Source organism: Rousettus aegyptiacus, unplaced genomic scaffold (genome assembly GCF_014176215.1).
Source record: "Rousettus aegyptiacus isolate mRouAeg1 unplaced genomic scaffold, mRouAeg1.p scaffold_m13_p_14, whole genome shotgun sequence".
Classification (NCBI taxonomy): domain Eukaryota; kingdom Metazoa; phylum Chordata; class Mammalia; order Chiroptera; family Pteropodidae; genus Rousettus; species Rousettus aegyptiacus.
In genome coordinates this window covers 54,239,104-54,258,670 of record NW_023416289.1, presented here as the reverse complement: position 1 = coordinate 54,258,670, position 19,567 = coordinate 54,239,104, and the positions used below count along the sequence as shown (strand labels likewise).

Here is a 19,567-nt window from a genome sequence, read left to right as displayed (position 1 = left end):
TCGAAGAGTCGGTCTGGGGCAGGGACTGTCGTAACGTCCTATGCCAGCAGTTTTTTGATTTACGGTAATTGCTTGATCTCCCTAAAATGTTACAAGTCGTCTTAGTTCTCCTTGCTCAGCAGAAACAAGGAAAAAGATGTAATGGTTTGGAAGTTTAAACTGAAAGAATCAGACAGCAAAAAGGAACATTTCGATTGGGCCTAATTGTTACCCAGTGTACACCTGTGGTTCAAAAATACCTTTTTCAATTTGCATACCACCCAACCTCAGACACTGAGGTGCTCCCCGCCTGAACTATAGCTTTGCACTCCAGAGGTAGTGTTCGGATAGGCTCAACATTTAGTGGTGGCATTAAGGTTTGTGCGTGACAGAGTACAGCCTGCCGCTTACAAAAAGTAGAGGGAAAAAATTAAAGTTCGAAAGGAAAGGTACAATGTGTAGTTCCTTCCCAAAGAGCAGAATTAATAAAGCAATTAGCTCATTCTCTCCAGCTTCCTGCAGCGAGTGTGTGTGTGAAGCGCCGTCTGTTATCTTGGCAGGAAGTGGAAAGTTTGAGTAATCTGGGGACTCAGACTCTTTCTCCCCTTCCCTCCATCCCTTCCCATGTCCAGGATCTTCCCAGGAGCCTCAAGAAATGTAGCATCCCTCCGGTTAGTCATCCACCCCCCGGGCAGTCCTCGTGACGTAACTCTGTGTGTCGACCCCTGGGCCTCTTACTCCAGGCTGCTGCTCAGTTTTCACCCCTGGTTTAGAAAGGTCAGCCGCATAGTCATGATGACGTGTTACTACGGCTGGTACTCATTGCCACCTGTCTTTAAATGTCATTAATCACTTTAATACATCTTTCTGCATGCAAATACTAAGAGATTCAACAGGACAGAATATTTTAAGCAAATCAGCATCTCTTGACTCCACTGGAATCATAATCATGGGTGGAAAGCTGAGTCCCTTATGTGGACTTAGGTGGACACGGTCATGGTCACAGACACGAGGAATAAGTAGCAAGGAGCCACAGAGCCTCCCTACACCTCCTTTGCCACCCGCTCCTAGCGGGTAGGTAGGGGGAAGAACAGTGAAAGCAGAGACTGAAGCCCTGGTCAAGACAACTTCAAAGTAATTTAGAAGCGACCTGGCTTTTTTCTTTTTCTTTTCTTTTCTTTTTTTTTTTTTCCCTCAGCTAAAAATCCACACTTCTTTTAGGATCAGGTCACTTTTAATGGGGAAAGGAAAGGAGTGTCTCCTCAGTTCTTCCTTCTTCAGTTAAGTAAAATGTCCCCGGAGTAATCAGCTGTTCTTTCCAGTTACCACAAACAGTGTGGTCTTTGGAAGGCCTGGCGAGTCTTTCAGAAGAGTAAGGAATCTGTTAGGTTTGGGTTTTTGCATCTGGCAAGTGGTTCTGTTTTGTTTGCTTTAAACAGATGTAAAATGATATTGAGATTATTGTTGATTCGTTTTCTGTTGTGTTAGCAGCTTCTGAGTACTTTTGTGGTAGGTTGTTTCTCCTGATGAAAAATAAACAAACAAGTAGACCAGCTACAGTCTAAGCAGGAAACATAAGAGTTTGGAATGTTTGTGATGGTTGGATTTTGAGTCTTAATCGGAAATGCATCTTTTTACATAGGCATTTAGAGTGTACTACCCAAATGGGAGAGTTAAATACCTATAATTGATTAAAGAAAAGAAACTTGTTTTTTAGGGGAAAGGAAGGTGAAAGAAGAGCCTAATCAATAAAGTCAGTTCTTAGTCAAGCAGAGCATTTTCATTTTGTTTCATTTTTGTTTACCAGTGTCCTTATGAAAACTACTGTTATACAAGCACTTCGGCTAAGATGATTTGGCTCTTTTTTGTGGCTTTTCTCTTGTTCTGTGGTTATTACACCAGCCACCAAGAACATCTTACATACCTTTGTACCTAAGCTTTATCGGTACAGACCAGGCAGCATCTCACACTCCCCAAAGATATTTAACTACAAGTTGCAGAAAGAATTTTGGAGCCTGTGTTTCTAAATTGCTCATATTTAAATGGTTTTTGTTGTTTGTTCTGTTTTAGTTTGCTTGGTTAGGGTTGAAATGATAGGAAGAAGTTACACCTTTCTAGCCTTAAATAAGATGACCCCTCAGCCTGTTTCTTTAAGAAGGACCAGAGGATTTTCTCTAGGCTGATTTTGCTGCTCAGGTCTGTCTCTAGTAAGCAGAGTAGTGAGACTTTTTCAGCACATATCCTGAGGGCGATTAGTGAACTCAGGTATCTGGAGAAGGGCCTTTCCTTCCGGCCCCTGTAGAAAACTCTCAAAGGACAGCCCTTGCTCTAGAAGCTGTTCTTGAATATTCATGCCACTCTGTAATTTCAGCTCATTTTGGCCTGGCCGCTCCCCTTGTCATTCTATAAAGCGGATTTTCTTAAGCCAGCCTGGCTGATGAATTATTGTTTCTGCTGAAAAAGAAAGAATACGTAGTACATAACAGTTCACCGAAGACTTGAGTTAGTCAATAGGAGAGGCTAAAGGGAAAAAAGATGCAGCAACAGAGACGATAGTTCCCAGTCCTGTGGGTTTTCCTTCGTATTTTTTTGTTTTGTGTGATACCTCTTTATAGTGAGAAAAGAAGTCGAAGTTTGAGTTGTAACACTTTTATGTTCAGGGGACTCCAATTAGGACATTTCTGTTCCCATAAATCACCATGCTGAGATCTTTTTCAAGAACTTTGAAAAATGAAGGCACATTGCTGTCAGCTATTACGAAATCTTAAAAACAAAACAAAACAAAAAGGCCAAGCAGTTCTTTGCTCTCTCCCTAACATGGTATGGTTTGTGGCAGAGAGCCTGAAAATATATTAGAATTGTGCTCGATTCGTGTGTTTTTGGTAATTGTTTTGCAAAACAGAATAAGGCTTTCTACCTCATGACTGTGGCCGGTGTTGGCGGGGCCGAAGTTTCTAAACCACCCACGCTTACCACGAAAGCCACCGCTGTGAGCTGAGTCCAGCACAGCATGGCAACAAGTCGAGTGGTTTCAAGTAGGTGCTTAAGTACGTTAGGCGGATGTCCGTGTGCGCCGTTTATCACTGAGTCTCGGGACCGTGTCACAGAGCATATTAAAATTTCGGCTGGCTTGCAGATGGGGGGAAGTGTCTCAGCAAAAAAAAAAAAAAAAAAGTGAATTTGTGTGAAGAGTTGTTTACTAGAAGCCCGTTTTAAATATTATTTCTGCTCGTGCGACTCATCCTCTGGCATTCTCTTTGAAATTGCAAGAACTTCCCTGAGAACGTGAATATTGCTGAAGTCGGTTTAAAGTGATAGCAAGACTCCCTCAAAAAACTGGCATCGCCTAATTCTTGGTAGAGTGACGGAGGCCACTGGGAAGAAAGAAGCAGATGGCAGCTCAGCCACGAGCTCTGTCCACGGCGCGCTGGCGGGTCGTTTTTGTGGGTCAGCATTGGTGGCACGTTCCCAAGCAAATCCACCGCCTCCTGTGCTGTACGTAGATGCCTAAAGTAGTGTCGGTTTTCTTTAAAGCAAAGGAGAAAATGCACCTTTATGACTGGAATATGAGACAACCCTTTCTTCAAGAGATGATGTGTAGAGTCTTAGAGAATCACAGACAGAAGGAACTTGGGGGGGAATGTGGTCGTTCCTTTCATTTTATAGATGAGGAAACTGGGGCCTTGTAGAGAAGGCACTTGGCAGAGGGCCGCATGAACTAATTAGCAGAGCCAGGACCCAGGTCTGATGTAGTTTGGTAGCTGCTCTCCTTGCACTCCTTTTAGTGTTGGTAAGTTGTTGACATTTCGCATAGCGTAATCAAGGTTGTGTCAGGGCACTTGGCTTTTGGATAAAAGACATCAGTCTCAAATAGACATTTGCTCGGTGCTGTGAGCCAGGTGCTGTGCTGGAAGATTTGGCAGTGGATGGAGGGCCGCCGCCCAGAGGAGCCCTCGGTGGCGGAGAAAACCGTAGGTCGTCACGGTAGTGTGGTTGGTGGTGGTAGGTAAGAGGCCTGTGGACCAAGCAGGCGTTGCAGGAGCAGCTGCTGAGGAAGCAATGGGGAGGCCCTTGGGGTCCGGGATCCTAGCAGTCTCCATTCTAGTACCCTTTCCCCCATCATCCACCCCCATCAACATGTGTGAGCTGAGAGCATCCCGGCCCATAATTAGTGAGTCGACATAGGCAGGAGCTGTGGTGCTTCCTGAATCTGGGTCAAGCGGTGCCTGAATGGCATCTGGTTAATTTTCCCAGGGAGCGTTTCCCTGGAGAGGCAGCTGTCATTGGATGTGCCCACAGCCAGATGTTTCATTTGTTTCTGCTTCGCCTCTGGCCTCCTTGCACAGTTCTGTTTTATGACTTCATAGCAGCAGTGAGAGCCGGCGATGGCCGTCTGAGGTACAGAGGGCAGGGTTTCTACATCAGCGGCCCCGGTGGCAAGGGGCTGAGGGACAGAAGTCGAGTTAAAAATGACTCCTTGGTGAATCGTGGTGTCTGCTTCCTCATTCAGCAAAGCCTCCCACTTTCCCTTGAGTCAGAGCTCCCAGAGGCGCCTAGGGTAGTTCTCATGGCCTTTCTTCTTGGCTCTTGTCCTGGGGCGGGTTGCAAAAAGCTCGTAGATAAGACCTCAAGAAAATGGACATAAACAGGTAGATTTTCAGCTTCAGTGTATGTGTGACAGTCGTACACGTTTCACAGTCCCATGAAGTGGCTTTGTGTACTTACTTGTGACTTAGATTTGCGTATCTACAGTAGACACTTTTAGTTTTAGTTTTGGTAGTCTCTCAGCTTCCTGCCCGAAGAGTTCCAGACTTTTGGTTTTGTTTATCAGAAATCACATCTAGTCTTGTTTCTCCACCTCCAAGTAACTGTACGTGCCAGCTTCCTAGAAGAGGGATGACTGCAGTCTAACTGTGGTCAGGGTCCCAGTCAGACGCCTGGGCGACTGCACCGGGAACCCCGCAGGCGGCTGAGGCTAGGACCTGTTTGTTTTGTTAATGGCTCCGTGGGTTTCTTTTTTTTGTTTCTTTCCAGATTGCAGTGCTTTTGTCCACAAAGGCTGTAGAGAAAGTCTGGCCCCCTGCGCAAAGGTCAAAATGAAGGTAAGACATTTCTGGCTTGCCCAGTCAAATATCAACTCGGGAGAGCTGAGGGTGTGATTTTTATTTTAATCACTTGGCACCAACTTTGAGACCGGAATTACCGAAAAAATAACTTGTCTCCGAAGGGATCAGTTGTCTTCTTCACACACTCAGGAATCCGTACCTTTTAGAAACTGTTTTCAGAACTTTTCCATGTTAAGTATACATTTCTCTGATTTAAATATCTGTGTAGCACTGTGCAAGCGCTTTCCTTCTTAACCACGTGTGCTTACCTGCTCTGCTGCTCACAGGCTGGCTCCCTCACGTGGGACCGTGAGCGCAGCAGGTAAACGCGTAGGGGCTTTGGCATGCTGGCGGCCTGGGGCGCGTTAGGGCCACCCGCAGCTCGTCTGGAGCACTTTCCTCACAGGCTTCATGTACACGTCTCCGATACGGCGACACAGGGATAGGAAGTGCCAGTCGTATGGGGGAACCCGCTCTTTATCAGGTGGCCCTTAAACAAGCCTGGGTTTGCAGCCATCCCTTTGAGAGTGCCTGAGTGTCCTGATCACCCAAAAGTGTCTTTTTGTTCTCTGTCAGAAGAGTATTTTTCGGCTACATCTGTTCACACAGATGCTCAGTGTATCCTATGCTCCATGGGTCACCACATACATTTATCTAGTGCAGTGGCCCCAAGCTTGAGTGCACATCAGAATCACCTCCAGGGCTTGTTAAAAGACGACTCGCTGCACCCCATACCCAGATTCTGGAGTGGGGCCCAGGAATTTGCATTTCTTATAAGTTCCCAGATGACGATGACGACAATGACGATGATGATGACGATGGTGATGATAACGGTCCAAGGACCACACTTTAAGAAGCACTGACTGGTGTGAAGATAGTGAACAGCTAGCTAGCTATACTCCGGCGATAAATTTTGTTTGGCCCATGAAATTTGTTAAGTTTTGAGTTAACACGATTATTTAAAAATTGTGTTATCAGTTTGGATTTTAATTTCTCCTGACAAATTGTAAGGTCTCACAACGCCGGTATTTCCCCTTACCCAGCATTCCCAGTTCTCCTTTATTCCATAGCACTTAGCACCTTCGCAGAGTCTATATTTTAAACAGTCTGTATTTCTTTCATTTATTTTTTTTATGGTCTGTACCTTCTCCCGACTAGAACGTAAGCACAGACTTGCCAGGCAATCTGAAGTCAGCAATGTTTGAGTCATTGATGGGTCCGAAGCACCTAGAATGGCACGTGGCTTACAGGTCCGAAATGTTTGCGAGGTGAATGGCAGGTGATCGGCACCTGGAGCCGAGTGGCGGGCGCCTGCCCCCTGCAGGTGGGATGTGCAAGTTCCAGATCGCCTCTGCCCCCACCCTCCCCACACGTTGGCTGCTGTCATTTGTGACCTGCCCGCCCCTGTGGGGTTAGTTTGTGATCTGTGATAAGGCTTATAGGTATTGAGAATCTGTTAGGTTTGATAGAAAGATAACGAGATACAGCATCTCCCACATAAGAGAATATAACCTGAAAGGGGGACTTCCATTTTATATTGGAAGTGACCTGTTTCCGCTAATGAGTTATCTCGGACTGATTGCTTCAATCTGTAATTTCTCACACAAAGTGTTTCTGTTAAATGCCACAACAAAAGTCTTAACTAAAAATAGCACTTTACCTAAGACTCGTTTAGCACCTTGTACATGCTAGTCACTGGAGAAGTAGAAATGAAAAAGTCACAGATGCGGGTGTTACGGGTCTCGCATGCTGGTGGGGAAGATGGGCAAGCAGACAGTGACCGTATGAGGAAGGAACTACGTGGGGCATGCACAGGGTTCTAAGGGGCTGCCGGTCACTGCCTTGGGCGAGGAGAACAGGAAGACGCTAACAGACGGCTTTACCACGGAGGTTATTCTCGGATGTCGTGAACTAGAAGAATGCCCTGCCTGCGAAGGCGAGAAGATTGTTCCAGGCAGGAGAGACAGCATTAGTGGGACCAGGGTGCCTGACAGGCTTTGAGAAAAGCCAGTGGGGGTGACTGTAGCCCACACATAGGGTGCCGAGGGCCGATGGCAAGGAGCTCGGCAGGAAGTAGGGGCGCGCCCAGCTCTGTATCTGCTCTGGGCTTCTTGCAGCGGGACAGAAGGTCCATTGTAAATGCGTCTTCACGTGTGTGTGTGTGTGTCCGTGTGTTCTTTCAGCAGCCCAAAGGGAGCCTTCAGGCCCATGACACGTCATCCCTGCCCACAGTCATCATGAGAAACAAGGGTGAGTAGCTCGGCCCCCCTCTTGTAACTCCTTTTGACCCCCTAGTTCAGGACGTAAACACATTATTGTCATCCATTTGTTATTAATCAGATTAGGAATCCTTATTTTATGGTAAGTCAGAGGAGACGGCAAACTCATTGACCGGAAGCGTGACGTTCTACCCTCACACTCCCGTGGAAGGTTTCTGGTCAGTGTGTGCGTTAACTTAGAGGGCAGCACCTCCGCCCTGCCTGTCTACGCAGATGACGGCTGTGCATCTTAAAATTCCTCTTCCCCGAGCCGACAGCTGTGCTCACTTTCAGTGCCTCGCCGTTGTGTAAATCGAGTGAGATCTTGTTTATACTAAACTTCATTATAAACTGTGAAGTTCTGTAAATCTTCCCCCCCCCCCCCCCCCGCCCAAGGACCTTAAATTGTCCACAGAATTCAGTAACTCGCCCTCTCCGGTTCTCATCGAACCATCTTCACTGCCCTGCAAGGCTCCACTTCAGTTTGACTTAACGGTTTTTCCTTCTCATTCTCCGCTCCCTATGTCATTCCGTTCCTCTCCTTAGCATCCACTGTAGTATATGTAATGCATATCTTTCTGATCCGTGATATCTTTAGACTTGTTTATATCTCTGACAATCTCTTCCTGTTTTGTGTGTTGAATTTGAGACGATAGGACCTCTGCTTATCCATTCTTTCTTTTTTCCACTCAGTATCACTCTGAGATCTCTGCATGTTATAATGCGGAAACTCTTGTTTCAGACACCGCACAGTATTCTTTCATAGACGTACAGCACGTTGTAACCACCAGTTCCCCAGAGACCGTTGTTGCTGACTCTGCCATAATTAAGGCAGTAATGAATATCGTAATTGGCCAGATGGGAACCTGTAAGAGACTTAAACCCTCAGGCAGTGTTTTTCAGGTGTAGAACCTGGATTAAGGAGAAGGGTGAGTTCTTGGGCCCTACCCAGACATCCTGAGTCAGATTCCAGAGGCAGAGCCCAGGGATCTGTTCGAGAGCCACCACTCTGCACGGTGCACCTGGTTTTGTGGCGCTTCACAGATGGTGCGTTTGTACAAATGGAAGGCAAGACCTCCCCCACCCCCACCCCCCGATGGAAAGGTGACGACTCGCTCTGTGGCGGTGGTCCAGCACCGAATCCCGTGTCCCCGCAGTCTGCCTGCACCCACTTGCTCTGAGTAATTCCGGGGCGGCCGTGCCAGCCTGTCCCACACCGGAGAGCAGGAATTCCCTTTCAGCGCTCCGCCTCCAGTTCAATCAGTGTTTGCGTGGAGCTAACTAAAGAGGAAGTTCCGGCAGACTGACCAGCACTGCAGTCAGTGACCCAACCCATTCCAGCACGCTTTACAAGTCTGATCTTCCTTGTACTCTTTTCTGTGACAGAATCCCTTGTTTCAGAAACCTTTGTTCTTTCACATTAGATAAAATAACGTATTGTTAAAATGCCTGTTATATGCCAGGTCTTTGTGTCTGTTCTCTCTGACCCTCACAAGTATTCTTATTCCTGTTTCGTGCCACTGAGACAGTTAAGTGGTTAAGAGTCCAGGTCGGGGGCTCAGGTTGTATGGGTTTGAGTCCCAGCACCTCCCTTGATAGCCCTGTAAACCTTGGACGTTGACTAGGACGTTGACTACAGCGCCCTCCTCTTCCCCGTCTGTAAGAGGGTGAAGTGGTATCAGCAGGTGGCGCTCTAAGTGACGGCACAGCTAGGAAGAACTCGGTGGCCGGCCCCCCTCACTGTTAGCTTTTGCTGCTCCTGGGAACGCCGTCATCACCAGTAAGGAAAGTGAGGCTCGGGAAAAGGAAGTCACTTCCTGGAGTGGATACAGACTGGTTTCCAACAAGGGAACGCTGTTGTTCTCACCGCCTGTGCCGGAGTGGTTCATGTCATTCTTCACCACCTTTAATGCTCTCCATGGCATGACTCCATTCTGCTTCAACCTACCGACCCCCCGGGTGCATCCGTTCATGTCTTCTTCTGCTTACTGCCTTTTACCTCAGCGCGGTGTGGGCATTCCTGCCTCCATTCACACAGTTCTCCTCATCAGAACATCATTTCCTTCCGACCTCGCCACATCCTTAGCATTCTGCAGGGACCAGTGTTTCTTCCTCCATCAGGTTCGCCCTGCTCACTTCTAAGACCCTGAGGATACGCCCGGCTCCCCAGCTCTCGGGCACATCCCCGTTTCCATCAGCAGCCCTCAGTCTCTGCTGGGACGGCGCCCGCAGGAAGGGCCTGAGCGTGCTGTGGCGTAGCATGTTTCTGTGCGTTAACCCGATCACCTCCACTAAGTAGGATTTAACTTGGAAACTAATGGTTTTATGAATTTTTATTAAGTCACAAACATCCTGAAATACTGTGAAGTCATAACAGCTGCCCCAGTCTTACTTCCTTCAGCTCCTGACCCAACACCCCTGGGGATGGACCGATAATGCAGTTCTTAGTTGCCGGGGAAAAATAATTTTCTGCCCAAACGCCAGTGCGACCATTTTAGCGTAACATTAGAACTCCAGTTCCCCTGTGGTCGTGTTCAGGAGAAATACACAGCATGAACACGAGTGAGCCGTGTGGCGTTGAGCAAGCCTTGCACTTTCCTCGTCTGTAAGTTAAAGGAATTGGTCGAAATCTGTGTTCTCAGCAGTGTGCAGAGAAGTCAGTTGAGCGGCTAGGTCTGTAAACCCTCAGGCCCCACCCCGGCAGGACGGCGGGGTCGGGGTCTGCGTATCTCACAGGCACCTCGGGTGTTTGCTGGTAGGTGCTCCCCAAGAAAGCGGGCCTCGGTGATCTCCGGGGTCCCTTTTATCCATCCACTTCTTTCCACCTTATCTTATTTCGAATTAGTTTAAACTTTTACATATACGATACTTTCACGAGATTCTGTATTCTTATTGACTAATTACCATCCCACCCCACAGGTAATCACTCTTTTTATATTTATTTTCTTCAAGTTTCCTTATTAAAAATAAAACAACTACCAATTTGGATTATTCAATTTTTCTTTTTTGAAAACATGAAAGATCGCATGTTGTACACTCACCTTATTCTATGCCTTGTTTTTTTACCCCTCTCAATATATTATCTTAGAGATCTATGTCAGTCTGTGTCAGTTGATGGTGAGTGTCCTCATTTTTTTTAAAGCTACAGAGTATTCTATTATTGGTCTGCCTTGGGTACTCATTTGTATTGTTTCTAATATTTTGTTTTTATCAACAATGTTGCATCTAATAACTTTGGACCTGTGTCATTTCAGGCAGATACAAAGCTATTTTACGAAATAAATGTACCTTGAAATGAAATTATTGGATCAGAGGCTACAGGCATTTACAGTTTTAATAACTGTTGCCAAATCATTCTCCATAGAGTTTTTGGACCCTTTTCGCTCCCAGGGCAAATCCCTTCCGAAGCAGTTTGCTTCCCTTTGGCCTTGGCCGGGTGAGTTAGGGCCGGTGGGGGGGATCCGAGGTGCTCTAGCCGGTGTCCTCTCTTCCTTCACAGCCTCCCAGCCCAAGGAGCGCCCGCGATCCGCAGTCCTCCTGGCGGATGAAACCGTTGTCGCCCCCATCTTTGCAAATAGACGGTCCCAGCAGAGTGTGTCGCTCTCCAAAAGCGTCTCTATACAGAACATTGCTGGGTAAGTGGGGACATGTTGGTGCCCCAAGCGGCGGGGCGGGGCGGGGCGGGGCGGGGCCGGCCGCACCTCGTGGCACGTTCGTGGCCGCCATTTTGTAACAAGGGGCCCCTTTAAACACCATGGACGGGCCAGGTTGTCCTACGCTTTAGTCGTGACTCGGCCCCGCTTTCAAAGACCCTGAGTTTAGATAAAAATAAGGAGTGGAACTCGGAAAAAAGATGATGTATTTCAGAATTTTTAGTTGCAGCCACTCGTATTTTCAGACGTCACGGTTTTCTTTATGTCAGATGAACCTGGTCTTTTTGTTTCTTTTAAAAACTGTTTTCCATCTTTGCCTCTTGATGCTTAAGTCAGTTTCATGAGAGTGAATAATGGGCCAGTTATTACTGTTTGTTTCCCACTGGGTTCCTTTCGTGGTCCCTACAAAGTTGCTATGGCCCCTGACTATTGAGGCTTCAGTTATTACATGATTAGCACGGGGCCAGTTACGACGTTGCTGCGTATTTGGGTTAAGACGCCTGCCTTCCCATCAAGTAAAGAAGTCATCTGAAATGGAGGGCTCAAAACATCTCTCTTAACCTAGGCTAAAGGAAAATTCTTACCTAAAAGATGCAGATCTGTTGTATTTTCTAACCTCTGTGCTAATGTCCTCCTCCTCAAAAAAAAAAAAGGTTCAGGTATTTTCGTTTTGTCTCTCTCTGTTATTATCCAAAGGCCTTCTTTTCAAAGCTGTGTTGTTAAAATTTATTAATACCATGACTTTTAAAAGTTGACTTTTAAATAAAATTGAAAGTTGTAAATGCCTCTGGCTTGCTTTCGTGCCACACCACAAACACGGACTGCTTGCCTTCTATGCTAGTCAGCGAATCGGGATCCAGAAAGCAAACGAGGACATTTTAAGTGCTTTATCAGTAGATATTTAGAGAACAGGGGCCAATTATTGTGGTTTCTTATATACTTACACATTTTGAGGGAAGAGTGTTCTCCTTACTGCCTATCATTAAATTTAAAAAAAAAAAAAAAAAAAAAAAACCAAAGGCTCAAAAAGTTCAAGTTTGCAATGATGTGAAATACCTTCAGCCTTCGTTACTACTTCTTATCGCATGCTGCTGGGACCCTAACGGGTAATTTGTCTGAGATCACTGCAGTGCATACGCTCTGCCAGCTGTTGTGGTAGAGTTCACCAGGTAATCTTAAGAAAAGCAAATGGTGGCTTATCAGAATGTATTTGACAGCATGCACTGCTTTTTTTTTGTCCCCAGAGTTGGCAATGATGAGAACATATCAAACACCTGGAAATTCCTGTCTCATTCAACAGATTCACTAAACAAAATCGTCAAGGTCAATGAGTCAACAGAATCACTTACCGATGAGGGTAAGAGGGGGTTATTTTCTATAGACTCTGCTGTTACCTAGAATGCAAGCATTGATGGAATATTAGTGCTTCCGTCTTCCATACTCCTGTGAAGTTAGATGGTCGCCCCTTAAAGAGGTCATTGATTTTAACGTGGTCGTACTCGTTACAAACGCTTTTTCTCCCCCCAGACTTTCTTACGCGCTCAGTTCTAGCTCTCCTGGTGCAGGTATAGGCCTGCTCTCTGACATAAGTAAAGTCAGCAGATCTCTTCCAGCTCCTGCTTCACGTGGGAATCGTGCCTTTATCACATTTGATTGATGCCATGTTGCTCACCCTTAGCCAAAGCCTTGGATGAAGAGCATGCTGCTCCCAAACAGGAAGTGGTTCTTTTTTTGTACTGAAATAAGATTCTGTGAATCTATCTTGTACTGATGCAGAGAGTGTGTGTCTTAGGAAGTTATCACCCCGAGCACAGGCCAGCACAGGCTTTTTAGAGGTCACAAACCCCAGGTCCTGATACTGATTTTGACCTTTTGAGGAGTAGGTACAGACATGAATGAAGGACAACTATTGGGAGACTTCGAGCTTGAATCCAAACAACTCGAGGCAGAGTCCTGGAGTCGCATAGTGGACAGCAAGTTTCTGAAGCAGCAAAAGAAAGATGTGGTCAAGCGGCAGGAAGTGATCTATGGTGAGATGTTCCCTTTGTTTTAATTGAACGTCTTATTCACTATGGCTGCTTATTTAGGCAACAGGCCTGAAAAGATCTGTTGTGACTACACTAGGAATTAGACACTAAACACAAGTCATTTCTAGGAAATAGGAACATGGTAAATTTTGAAAGGTTTTGATTTCAATGCACACCAGTTTGGAAACCACCAAAGAGTGGTGGGATCGAGTATGCCTCTTGTAGTCACATGAAGGTTAGAGGAAGAAGATGAAAACACTTGGGAAAAGACAGCTGTTGAGCCAGTTTTCGAGTTTCAGTTGGGTTCTCGGTGGCCTTCAGGCTAAGCTGGTGCTTAATGGCAGCACGTGACCTGGGGAGGCGCATCCTTGCCCCAGAGCATCCCTGACTGCATCCCTCCTTCAGAGTTGATGCAGACGGAGCTGCACCACATCCGCACACTCAAGATCATGAGTGACGTGTACAGCCGGGGGATGATGACGGACCTGCTCTTCGAGCAGCAGATGGTGGAGAAGCTGTTCCCCTGTCTGGACGAGCTGATCAGTATCCACAGTCAGTTCCTCCAGAGGATCCTGGAGCGGAAGAAGGAGTCCATGGTGGATAAAAGCGAAAAGAACTTTCTCATCAAGAGAATGGGAGATGTGCTTGTCAATCAGGTGAGCCGTGGGAAAGAAAGGGTGAAGCTTTGGGGTTCAGCGACTGCGTGCACATCTTGGCTGTAGCAGTTGTCACTTTTGTAAGCTGGGTAAGTTGTTAATCTCTCTGAGCCTCAGTTTTGTTTTGTTTTGTTTTCTCTATAAACAAGGATGTATTTTCTCCCCTAATATTACTTTTTAAAAGTTAAAAGGAATACACACACACACACACACACACACACACACACAGTATTTGGCATCTACAGTAGCTACTCAGTAAAACTTAGTTTTTCTTCCTCAGAATCTATACTATCAGAAACAGTATAGTTTAAGAAATGAAAAGTATTTGTAGGGCGTTTCAACTTCCCCCTCTGCCTCAAATCAAAAGGAACTCATTTATCTGAAAACCGCCTGAGCACAGAAAATTGAATAAGAAACTAACTACCAGTGAAACGTTTCATAAAATACATCTTACTGATATTTTCAACTGGGCATGGTATGATTTCAGTCATACTCCAAAAACAATTTGGCTAAAAGTTATATTTTGATACTTATAAGATGTTTTTGTCATAGTTTTTAATGTTTCCTTATAAAACTTTTTTTTCAGGTTGCTAGTTTATGCTTAACAAGCAGAAGGACATAACATCACATCTGACTAGCTCACACTTTTTCTTAGCACATCTCTGCCTCTGTGTAGACGCAGGTTCAATTGCTGGAACATTTGCTGATAATTGGAAATTTTGTCCTGTCCTTGTATTCTTGAGCCTGCACCCCACACCTCGTTAATTTGTGTAGTCATTCGTTTTTCTGTATTTGCTGCACATCTGCTAAATACCAGGTAGAACTATGCTTGGTGGTTGGCTCTTTAAAATTGAGAATAATTCAAGATTCATCAGTATTGTAGCATGTGTCAAATTAATATTTCATTCCTTTTTGTGGCTGGATAATATTCTATCATGTGCATGCGTGCGCACACACACAGACACACCACATTTCATTTATCCATTCATCCTTTGATGGACATACGGGTTATTTCCACCTGGGGGCCATTACGAATAATGAACATTTGTATGCGAGTTTTTGTGTGGACAGACCTTTTTATGTGTAGGAGTGGAGTGGCTGAGTTTATTTGGAGACTGACTTTTTGAGGGACTGCCTGACTGTTTTCCAAAGCTGCTGCGCCATTCGAATCTTCAGGGGAATTTATGAGGGAGCCCTCTTGGGTTTTCCGAGTAGACTGGCAGCTTTGTCCAAAACGGCAGCGTGAGCTTAGTGCCTGAGTCGTGGCGTAACTCCTCTTCTCCGTGCAGTTTTCAGGCGAGAATGCAGAACGCTTGAAGAAGACATATGGCAAGTTCTGTGGCCAGCACAACCAGTCTGTAAACTACTTCAAAGACCTGTACACCAAGGACAAGCGTTTCCAGGCCTTCGTGAAGGTAGCAGGCTGACACGCGGCGCTCCCTGCCCCTGTCCAGAGCGCCTGTCCCCGTCAGTCCTAGCTGGGGCCTTCTTCCTCGGCTCCTTCCTGACGGTTCTCTTGCTCCCTTGCAGAAGAAGATGAGCAGCTCAGTGGTGCGGAGGCTCGGCGTCCCGGAGTGCATCCTGCTGGTGACTCAGCGGATCACCAAGTACCCCGTTTTGTTCCAGAGGATATTGCAGTGTACCAAAGGTGAGCCTGCTGTGTCTGCACAGCCCGTGTGCCCAACAGCGCAGCAGTCGTCCAGGGAGGGCGCCTTCCTGCTCTCGAGGGTCTAAAGGAGGTCCTGGGGTTTACCTTAAAAACTATTTCTTGAGTGAAAACTTGACACGTTATGTCACCAGACTTAGGGCGCATGACAGCAGGAAGGGAGGCAGCCACTAACTGCGTGGAGAGTTCGATGACCTGGGAGCTTCGCCCTTAGCGCTGGGCTGGGAGATAGTTCCCAGCAGTTCTCCCCGGAAGTGCTAGAATTGCTGCCGCTTCTCATTCAGTCAGGGCTTACGCGTTTCTCTCTTGGCTAATCCCGCTCCTAGGCAGTGATGTTAGAGTTGAGGCGACGCAAAGGGGTAAATAAACACTTGTTGCTCCTCTTTCCCCCTAAAAATGTTTGTTCCTTCCATTTGGGAACATGGCATGTGATTGTGTGATTGGATGTTATCCTTATCATGAAAAACGTCCGACTTTATTTAGAATTAAAGTCATGACTGAGAGAGTGGGGGAGGCACGTGGCCTTCGCTGTGCTGCTCTGCTGTGATAGCCCACAACGGGGAACAGCGGTGGGGGCCAGAGGCGGGGCGCCCCTCCCACCCCTGTCTCACAGCGTCCATTAGAAGCCGAGTTGTCCTCTCTCCTCCTCAGACAATGACGTGGAGCAGGAGGATCTGGCCCAGTCCTTGAGCCTGGTGAAGGAGGTGATTGGCGCCGTGGACAGCAAAGTGGCAAGTTATGAAAAGAAGGTGCGTCTCAATGAGATCTACACAAGGACGGACAGCAAGTCGATCATGAGGATGAAGAGCGGGCAGATGTTTGCCAAGGAGGACCTGAAGCGGAAGAAGCTCGTGCGCGACGGGAGCGTGTTTCTGAAGAGCACAGCGGGGCGGTTGAAAGGTGAGGCTCACGGTGTCGCTGAGGCCGAGCGGGCGCCACGGGAAAGCGGGCACGTCCAGACGTTTTCGTTAGACACTCGCCACCGCAGTTTTCTGAGGGAGCCCACCCGCATCCAGACCCCACGCTGGAGCAGCTGTCGTTTAACCTTGTGTGATGAGGGACCGGTTTGAGAGAGCTTACAAAATCATGTGAAATACAGGTAACAAGATAATGATGCAGTCAGGGAAAACGGGGAAGAAAAGATTTTTAAAACCAAAGCAAAAGGTTAAGATTAATAGAAAAACACAGCTGTTGAGGAAGCCGTATTTCTCTACCCGAGCTGGTGGTGAGTTCGGGATCGGGGTCTCCGGCAAAACAAGCACCATCAGTTCGACAGTTCACGGAGAGATTAAAAACGCTTGTATCACTTGATCTGAGGAGATGTTAGAGGAGTTTTCAGCTCCTGAGACCTTAGAGAAATGTAAGATTAACTCCCATTAGCTAGATTTATTATTAAACTGTGTGATATTTATAGCTTTCATCTTTCTCTGGGAAAAAGAGATCATAAAGGATATTTTCCATTTGGTTTTAATTTTGACTTTTCGCACGATCAGCCACATCAAGTTACAGAAGTGACGAGGTTTGTTACAGCTGTACATTTGATTTTTTTTCTTAATAACTATTTTCATCAAACCTGCACTCTCTGGGTCTGTGTGGCCGCCCCCACTTCCGGCACCTCGAGTTCACTCCCTCCTGCGTGGCCTCAGTGAGCTGAGTGCGTGGAGCAGGCGAGCCCATCCATCCACTAGGGTGGATGAAGTGTGTGCCTCTCTCTTCTCTGAGGTCTAAGTGACGCTGTAGGTGACTGCTCTCAGAGAGTGAGCGAGAGCCCTTAGCTAGGGCCTCGCCACGCTCAGACCAAGCAGCGAGGAAGTCCTAAGTAATCAGATGGTCTCAAAGGTGAGCAAAGCAGGACCCCCAGTTAGAAGCTGGGGTCAGAAGAGACCTGTACAGAGGTTCTTAGTCTCCGGTAGAGTGGGTGCCACAATAGAGGCCTGAGATAAGGGTTGGAGGAGGGTGAAGGGTTGGCAGTGAGGTAAGTCTTGAAGGATGAAGGGGAGGGCGCCGGCAGAAGGGGAAATCAGCCAGCACGCGGCGGGGAGCCCAGAGGGAAGGGTAGGCCTCGGTGGCGGCTGAGCGGCAGGGAAGGACCGGGCTGTGGGTTGAGCTGTAGAGGGTTCGTACTCCAGACTAAGAAGTCGACAGTTGATAACTGCGCCTGGGGGTGGGGCAGCGAATGGGTTCAAAATGGAGAGTTTTAAGTAGGAAAGGGGTACATTTGAGTGTTTCTTAGTACAGCGACGGGGGGCGGGGAGTGGCTTGGAGTGCAGCAGGAGTGAGGGAGTCTGGTGACAGACAGGAGGTGAATCGTTGCCGCAGTGATTCAGGCAAGAGCTGCTCTGGGCCCGAATTCCCTTAGACGTCAGGAAAAGGAAGAAAAGGGTAATTTCAGAGAAAAGAAACATGCCTTCCGGCCACCAACCAGATGTGCATCTCACTGCTCAATGATGGCTTGGAACCGAGTGGTCCCTGAGGCCTCGTCCTTCCAGCCTGGTCCTCTGAGGTTCTGAGAGTTTCGTCAGGGCTGACCCAGGGTATCCTTGGGTCAGGCCGGCGGTTCAGACACCTGCCCTTTCTTATGAGGACCTGAGTTTTCTAGATCTGCCGCTGCCTGGAGCAAGGTCTTTATTCTTTCCCTTATACAGCAGTTTGTTTATTTCCCAAATAAAAACTAATAGATTCCAGCTGTTGTAATGAAGCTGTGGTCAAGCCCATGGCGAAACGATAGATTTTCTGGCCTGAAATGCCGTTGCCGGGGGTAGGAGTTGGCGTTGAGTCATTCTCACCCCCGAGGGGACTCATGCCAAGAACAGCCAGTACTGTGTGGGGTGCCCTTTGAAGAGGATGGGATTTTCTCTGATCCGCTGACACTGGCCATATAAACTTCAGGATCCAATGAAGTCGAAACTTATGTTTTAGAACTTTTTATTTTTTTGGCAGAGACCTGACTTATTTAAAGTTAAACTTAAGAAAAACAGAAACTAAATTGCTGTGGTCTCGGTTGAAAAACTAGGCCCCCCCAGAAATTAGACGTCCTCGCTTCCGTTTTCCTCGTTGGCTTCGCAGAGCGACACGGAGCGGGGATTCTCTCTGTGGCCGAAGTGCTAGCAAAGGCAGGAGGGGCCCCGCCGCCGGGGAGGGGCTGCACAAGGCACTTCCTTCCGCTTCCCAAAGGCAAGAGGACGCAGAGGGCCCAGCCTGTTAGATCTCACTGGCCGGCTCACCTCCAGAGATGTCAGACTTTGTCCTTAAGGGAATGATGGAAAATGACACTTTGTGCTCTTAGAGAATTAGAGCATGAGTTTGTGAGATGTCTTTTGATTCCTAGATCCAGCCAGAGATGTCCATTTGAGTTTTATTCTAATTGAGACGCAGGGAAGGCTGTCTGTCCCCGTGGCACAGAGGTGCTGAGGTTGACTCTGAGATAAAGCTACTGCTTTCGCGTGCACCTGTGAAATCCGAGGACTGCATGGGGCCACCCTTACTCTCTCGGGGGTGTGGCGGAGTCTGCCTCTCATCAGGCCTAGGTGTTTTTCTGCATCACCTTGACAGCTCTCCTGCCTGCCGTCCCACGCCTTTCCCATTACTGTGGTCAGAAATTGAGAAGTCCCACAGCCCGAGTGTTCTGTGGAGCGTGTTTCTGTTTAACGTCGATTAAAGTCCTGCTGCTCTTAAAGTATTTTATTCTTAAAATACTTTGGCTTATGGGACATGTCTTTCCAGGACCATGTACTGAAACTTCACCAAGACAAAGCTTTGGTGATAGAGATCCCATTTTAAAATGCCTCTGAAACTCCAATGAACAGGTCTGGATCCTGCGAAAATATAAAACGGTTGCCTTAGAGGAGTAGCACCTCTGGTCCTGACCTGCTCCGTGGGGTGTGTTTCTTTCTGAATGACCGATAAAGGTGCCCTGACCGCGCTTGACTCTTCTCATCGCTGTCTTTGTCTCTCTTTCCAGAGGTTCAGGCGGTGCTGCTTACTGACATCTTAGTTTTCCTTCAAGAAAAAGACCAGAAATACATCTTTGCGTCATTGGTAAGCTGAATCATTAAGTAGTTCTCTTTGTACCTAATAGTAGTATTCAAAACAGTAAGGGGTGACTGTTGAGTATAAATTAAACACTGTATTGTCTAATACAGAACTAATTGGCTCAAGACAGAGTCCTCTGAGTGATTCATTATGCACCCTCACAGTTGTCTCTGAAGAAATCTTTTGCTTCC

The 19,567-nt window shown here is 47.1% G+C and overlaps 1 protein-coding gene across 15 annotated transcripts in view; it reads left to right on the top strand.

Moving 5' to 3' along the window:
* Positions 1-19,567, top strand: part of AKAP13 (A-kinase anchoring protein 13) — a 235,136-nt gene that overhangs the window by 200,190 nt on the left and 15,379 nt on the right. For 13 of the 15 annotated variants that reach the window (XM_016151661.2, XM_016151658.2, XM_016151655.2 and 10 more), the window contains 10 exons: positions 5,014-5,081; positions 7,268-7,334; positions 10,842-10,977; positions 12,240-12,352; positions 12,873-13,025; positions 13,428-13,678; positions 14,968-15,093; positions 15,209-15,326; positions 15,996-16,244; positions 19,306-19,382. In XM_016151661.2, the coding sequence (XP_016007147.2) occupies positions 5,014-5,081; positions 7,268-7,334; positions 10,842-10,977; positions 12,240-12,352; positions 12,873-13,025; positions 13,428-13,678; positions 14,968-15,093; positions 15,209-15,326; positions 15,996-16,244; positions 19,306-19,382 (1,358 nt within the window). The remainder of the gene's footprint in view (positions 1-5,013; positions 5,082-7,267; positions 7,335-10,841; positions 10,978-12,239; positions 12,353-12,872; positions 13,026-13,427; positions 13,679-14,967; positions 15,094-15,208; positions 15,327-15,995; positions 16,245-19,305; positions 19,383-19,567) is intronic. The other 2 variants (XM_036231987.1, XM_036231985.1) reach the window with 2 other exon arrangements.